The sequence below is a fragment of the Carassius auratus genome, chromosome 3 (assembly GCF_003368295.1).
Source record: "Carassius auratus strain Wakin chromosome 3, ASM336829v1, whole genome shotgun sequence".
Taxonomy (NCBI): domain Eukaryota; kingdom Metazoa; phylum Chordata; class Actinopteri; order Cypriniformes; family Cyprinidae; genus Carassius; species Carassius auratus.
This window is the reverse complement of record NC_039245.1, coordinates 27,023,453-27,030,113: the sequence shown is the minus strand read 5'-3', so window position 1 is coordinate 27,030,113 and position 6,661 is coordinate 27,023,453. Positions and strand designations below refer to the sequence as shown.

Here is a 6,661-nt window from a genome sequence, read left to right as displayed (position 1 = left end):
AATAATAATAGTAATATTAATAATAATGAAGATGATGAAGTAATTGGAGTCTGAATTCTGCTGATTGTGTCTCTCTGCTGGAGTGTGGTGAGCACATCGCTGTGGTCGTCCTGTGGTTCAGGTGGATGCTGGTGCTGTTTGAGGAGAGACCTCCTCGTGTGACTGGAAAGAGCTTTGAGTGTCCAGCAATACACAGTAAAGCACTACATCAATCCCTCAATCATTCATTCATTCATTCAGACTAAAATATCACGATCTCCTGAGATACGGCCTGAGAAACATGACACAATACTGGAGACAACACATGAGGAAACTGTCTCGTGTCTGATATTCAACTTCCTGAAGACTGAGATTCTCCCTGAGCTCAGAGGAAAACACACACTTTCACACGGTTCGACGGCGATGCTAATAATGTGTGTGTGTGTGTGTGTGTGTGTGTGTGTGTGTGTGTGTGTGTGAGTCGGTCAGTGTGTGTGTGTTTAATGTGACACAGAGAAACTGAAGAGTTTGTATAATCAAATCTAAATCCAGCGTGTAGTGGTTGAGTGAATGTGTGTGTGTGTGTGTGTGTCATATCAGAACACAACTCTGTATAATGAGATGGGTATGACACAGGTATTACAAGGAGATGGTGACTTATGAGACATAACCCATGTCCCCATTTTTCAAAATGCTTATAAATCATACAGAATGAGTTTTTTTGAGAAAGTAAAAATGCACAAAGTTTCCTGTGAGGGTTAGGGGTAGGGTTGGTGGAGGGCGATAGAATATACAGTTTGTACAGTATAAAAACCATTACGCCTATGGGATGAACCCACTTTTCACAAAAACAAACGTGTGTGTGTGTGTGTGTGTGTGTGTCAGTCAGGTGTGTGTGTGTTTAATGTGACACAGAGACACTGAAGTGTTTAAACATAGAAGGTTAAATCCAGCGTGCAGTGGCTGAGTGAATGTGTGTGTGAATGTGTGTATGTGTGTGAGTGTGTGTGTGTCAGAGACGCTGTAGAAGGACAGAGACCCCCTCGACTCGTCCAGATACACTCCTACTCTCTTACAGGAGACTCGAGCTGCAGATATGACAGTGATGTTTTTATTGTGATAGGCACTGATTCTCTGATCAGAGCAGAACAGACTCCAGGAGTTTTCATTCATTCCAAACCTACAGTCAGCACTCACTCCTTTCCCCTCGATTCCTTTATAAGACACTGATATATGAACATCTCCACTCCTCTCAGTCTCCCAGTAACAGCGTCCAGTCAGAGTCTCTGAACACAGAACCTGCTGCACATCAAATCTTTCCGGATGATCAGGATATGACTGTAGCTCAGACACAAACGTCACCTTTCTGTTCTCCTCAGACAGAACGAGATTTCCGTTTGCTGTGTTTGGATCCAGTGTGAGATCACAGGCATCTGAACACAACACACACACATTACAACACACACATTACAACAACACACACATTACAACACACACACATTACAACAAACACATTACAACAACACACACATTACAACACACACATTACAACAACTGAACAACACACACATTACAACACACACATTACAACACACACATTACAACAACTGAACAACACACACATTACAACAACTGAACAACACACACATTACAACACACACATTACAACACACACATTACAACAACTGAACAACACACACTCAAACTGTGTGTCTGTTTCTGGACTTACATTTGTGGAGTCCTCCTCTGATCCTGAACTCTCCTCCATGATCCACACTAGAACACACACACACACACACACACACACACACAGAGAGAGAGAGAGAGAGAGAGAGAGAGAGTCTATTACAAACACTCAGATGCTTGTCTTCATATCTTTCTTCCTTTGATTGTAAAACTCTCAAGAATATAACTAATTTAAAAAAAACTGTCTATATGTTGGATGTTGTGAAAGCTTTTTTTATTGGAGGAGATTCTTTGAAGTGAAGAGTGAAGTGAATATTTTACAGTGAGGTTTAAAGGCATCGTGTTTTGTGACTGTGTGATTTCCCATCATACACTTCCAGTGTCCTCTAGATCCGTAACTGCTGAAATCTCACATCGACGAGAGAACAGAAGAAGTAACGATGCTGGAATCTGAAGCCAGAATAGTTCAGTATAAGGACAGAAACAGAATAAATGTGAGAGAGATTCTTCCTCCTCGAGATAAAAACATCAGTTAAATTAATTAATGAGAAATGACATTTACATCTTTATTATTTCTGCTTTCACAATCATTTAAAACATTTTATTGAAATGTTATGTAGGCAATAACTCAGTTTAATATTTTACTAATTTAATAAGGTGGCATTGTTGTTAACTTACAAAAATGATGATAATTTGGTGGATAATAATAATAATAAAAATGTTCGTTAATCACAGTAGTGTATTCATTCAGATGTAAATTTAACGTTCACCTGAGGACGCTCTACAAACATCTTATCTGAGCTCAAAACACTGCTTGAACGAGTGTCAAGATACTAAAAATAATAAATACATAAAATTATGAACGTGTTAATGTGTGTTTATTTTTGTTCTCAGTATTTTAATAGCATTTAATGATTATGAACATAAAAGCATTACAAAACAAATTAATAATATACAATATATGAAACCAAAGCTGATGCTGAGGTATAATTACTATATAAAGTCATTTTGAGTGTTACTGCTGTTAATATTCTTTTCTAAAATAAGGTACATGTAATATAAAAATACATATGACAATGTTTTTACAGCAGCTCCAAGTCTCACATGCAGTGTATACGTCACCGTCCGAATGACTTAACAGCACTTTTTTTGTGTGTGTGTGTGGGGGGGGGGGGGGGTTCACCCAAAAATCTAAATTATGTCATTTAGTCCGAGAGCTTTCTGTCCCTCCATTTAAGCTGTGTGTACGGTATTCAGCATTGTCTTCTCTTCTGTGTCTGTTGTGAGAGAGTTCAAAACAAAGCAGTTTGTGATATCTGGTTCGCGAACAAATCATTCGATACTGGTTCAAAAAGATCCGGTTACATCAAGTGATTCAAGTGATCAACGATTTACAGAGAAGTAAATTACAGGGGAAGTAAACAGATTTACGTTACCAGGTGCCTTCATCGGCAGGGGGTCAAATTTGGGCACAACACCGCCACAAACATCCATTACCCACAAACACAAGAAATTCAGCTCTGTTCACCTTTCCTGATACTGGCCAGAATATACCCGTCATTCCTTCTGTCGCCCAGTCGCTGTTCCGGGTGATTTACCCATTCATCCCGAAAGCATTTATAACGAACTGATACCTAGGCGGTATTCCTAAATGTATAATCTGATTCAATAAGTAACGAAATCATGAACGTGTGATGATCTGTCTTAGCGTTGTGTGCTCCTGTGCTACAGAGTATGCTAAATGATAGATCAGTCAATCTGCCTGAACGATCCAATCCAAACGTGCTCCAGCTGTAAATCAGTGGATCCCAACACACCATTCCCTTGATCAAGTTCCCATTGGTCAAATTATTATTGTTATAATTATTATTGTCCAAAGATAGAACATACAACAATCAATGACAGGGGTGAGTGCAATTGAAAATACAATTACAGGTTACAAAATCAGGAAGACGTTATAAAAATGATGCAGTGATCTTAAGCAGGGATTAGCACCTTGACACTTAAACATTTGTGTAAACAAAACAAAACAAAACAAAAAGTACTAGAAAAATGATTATCAAAAAATATTGCTCCTTGTCTTCTAGTTGTGATGACAAATAAAACAACAAATAAGTAGGCCTACTGCTTTAAGCAATTTATCTTGAAAGTATTCAAAGTATTGAGGAAAAAACAAAAAAATGTAAACCAACACATTCATATTTATTTATAACAACAGACTTTTTGACATAATGAGCATGTTTAAACTGAGAATCAAGAGACCAAAAAAAAATAAAAAATACTGAGGCCACTGTCAAAGAAACCTGTGCTTCCAGACCACCTCAGCAGTGCCACAAACTGATCACCTCCATGCCACGCTGAATTGAGGCAGTAATTACAGCAAAAGGAGCCCCTACCAAGTGTTGAGTACATGTACAGTAAATTAACATACTTTCCAGAACGCCAACAATTCACTAAATGTTTATTTATTTTTTTGGTCTTGTGACGTATTCTAATTTGTTGAGATGGTGAATTGGTGGGTTTTTGTTAAATGTGTCAAAATCATCATAATTAAAAGAACCAAAGACTTAATTTATTTAATACACACGTTTCACAATTTGAGTTGAATTACTTATTGAGATGCACCTGTATGTACTGGTTCATGCCTTTGATATCTGCCTGCCCTATGCTCAGTTTATGTCTCGTTGTAAAGCATTTGTTACTCTGTTTTTCCCCTTCGGGGTGGTTTGTTTTTTGTTTATTTTGGTAAGTTATAAATAAAGACTCCTCATCTGCCTGCACTTAAGTCTTCGCCTTTTTCAAACCTTGACACTAGAAGTACCCCATTTAAGTCTGATAGAGCAGTTGGTTTATTGTAAAGAGTTTTTGTAAATTTACATAATGGAACGCTAAATTCAAGCTTTTGAGAGATAGAAAAATAAAATTGTTATTGATAGAGCCAAAAGCTTTGTACAAATAATAAAAAAAGAATAAAAATATCATCAACTAAGAATAATCTCATAAATCATTATTACAAGATATTATTAGCTAGCTATGTGTCTTTTTGGTATAAATCCTGACTAAGTCTCATCAGTAACAGACTAGAGTTCAAAACACATTTAAGTCCTTTAGCTTGAATCCAAGCTAATATTTTATAATCATTGTTGAGAGCGAGATATGCTGCCAATTATCTATCAGAAACATATCTTTTTTGGGCTTAGGTATTAGAGTTAGTAGCCCTTGTGTTAAACTTGGAGGTAGATTTTCTGACTGAACACTCCAAAAAAATCTCTAGAAAGGAATAGTGTCAAAACTTCCACAAAGCTTTTGTAAAATTCAGTCTCTAAGGCCATCCATTCCAGAAGATTTGTTATTTTTAAGGCCTTCAATACCATCAATTATATCAGCCGTGTTTATAGTTTTATCTCATGCAAACTGCTCATCTCCAGAAATTAGATTAAGCTCCTTTAAAGAATGAGAGAAAAAAAAGCTGATTCTTTGCAATAATTAGTTCTGAATAAAGTTACTACAGAAAGGGGCAATTTCCTTAGGATTAACTGTCAAAGTTGTATTAACTTGCAAAGAATCAAATAGTAAGATGCCCAGATTTTTGCTCATCCATTCAGTAGCTGTTTTAGGCACGGGCGAACCGGGCAGCCGCCCGGGCGTCATTTTTTCGTGACACATTGGGGGCGGCAGCACGAGCAGATAAATAAAAAATTCTCTGTGTCGCGAAGCGGTTTTTCATCATTTATATCATTTCACTGTGATCCATTCTAAAAAAAATAAAAATAAGCAGGGCTTTGTTATTCTTGTTTTAACCATTACCTCCTTGACAGAGCATAGGAACCTTCAGCTTTGTATTCATAAATGCTATCTAATTTAGATTGGAGATCTGTCTTCCTGAATATTACTCTGAAGTGTTATGATCTTTAATATTACATTCTTCACTTTGTACATTCTCTGTTTTGCAAAGTTGCTGCTGAAATGCCTAACTCAAAATCCTATTTCATATTTAATTATCTCCCAGTTAAAACTAAATTTTTTGTCAGATGAAGATTTTGCGCAATAATATTGAATAAAGAAGGAAATAATTTAAATCAATCCATCATGCTTAAGCAGAGAGGAGTTCATTTTCCAATAAGAAGCTCTAAAACTGGAATTTGAGTGTCCTGTGCATAAAGGAGTAGAAAGGAGTATAGTGTGGTGGTCTGTTAAGGGTGAGGGAACGATACTGACTGAAACATTTTAGTTTTTAATGGAGTGTGGTACAAGCCAATAATCTAACAGAGAAAGTCTTGATTGAAACTTGGTACTTCATGTGTAAGATTTAACATTTGGAAACTTATCCCTTTAGATATCAATTAAATCAAACTTCTCCATGAACATTTTACATTTTTAATTAGGAGAAGCAGACTTGTCTGGGAGGAAATCTATCAAGATTTTCATCAGGAGCGATATTAAAATCTCTACCAATGAAAATGAAAGCATCTGGAAGATTACAGGTGCTGGTCATATAATTAGAATATCATCAAAAAGTTTATGTCACAAATTCCATTAAAAAAGTGAAACTTGTATATTATATTCATTCATTACACACAGACCGATATATTTCAAATGTTTATTTCTTTTAATATTGATGATTATAACTGACAACTAAGGAAAATCCCAAACTCAGTATCTCAGAAAATTTGAATATTGTGAAAAGGTTTAATATTGACACTTGGTGCCACACTCTAATCAGCTAATTAACTCAAAACACCTGCAAAGGCCTTTAAATGGTCTCTCAGTCTAGTTCTGTAGGCTACACAATCAGGGGGGAGACTTGACAGTTGTCCAAAAGACGACCACTGACACTTTGCACAAGGAGGGAAAGACACAAAAAGTCATTGCAAAAGAGGCTGGCTGTTCACAGAGCTCATTATCCAAGTACATTAATAGAGAGGCGAAGGGAAGCAAAAGATGTGTACAATAGGGATAACCGCACCATGGAGAGGATTGTGAAACAAAACCCATT

General features: G+C 36.6%; 1 protein-coding gene across 1 annotated transcript in view; it reads right to left on the bottom strand.

Moving 5' to 3' along the window:
* Positions 1-763: 763 nt before the first annotated feature.
* The window catches only part of LOC113053038 (NACHT, LRR and PYD domains-containing protein 3-like), a 96,918-nt gene continuing 91,020 nt past the window's right edge, over positions 764-6,661 (bottom strand). Inside the window, exons 7-8 of the mRNA XM_026217655.1 lie at positions 1,709-1,755; positions 764-1,412 (exon numbers count right to left, since the gene is read on the bottom strand). Coding sequence (XP_026073440.1) covers positions 865-1,412; positions 1,709-1,755 — 595 coding nt within the window. The 3' untranslated portion in view covers positions 764-864. The remainder of the gene's footprint in view (positions 1,413-1,708; positions 1,756-6,661) is intronic.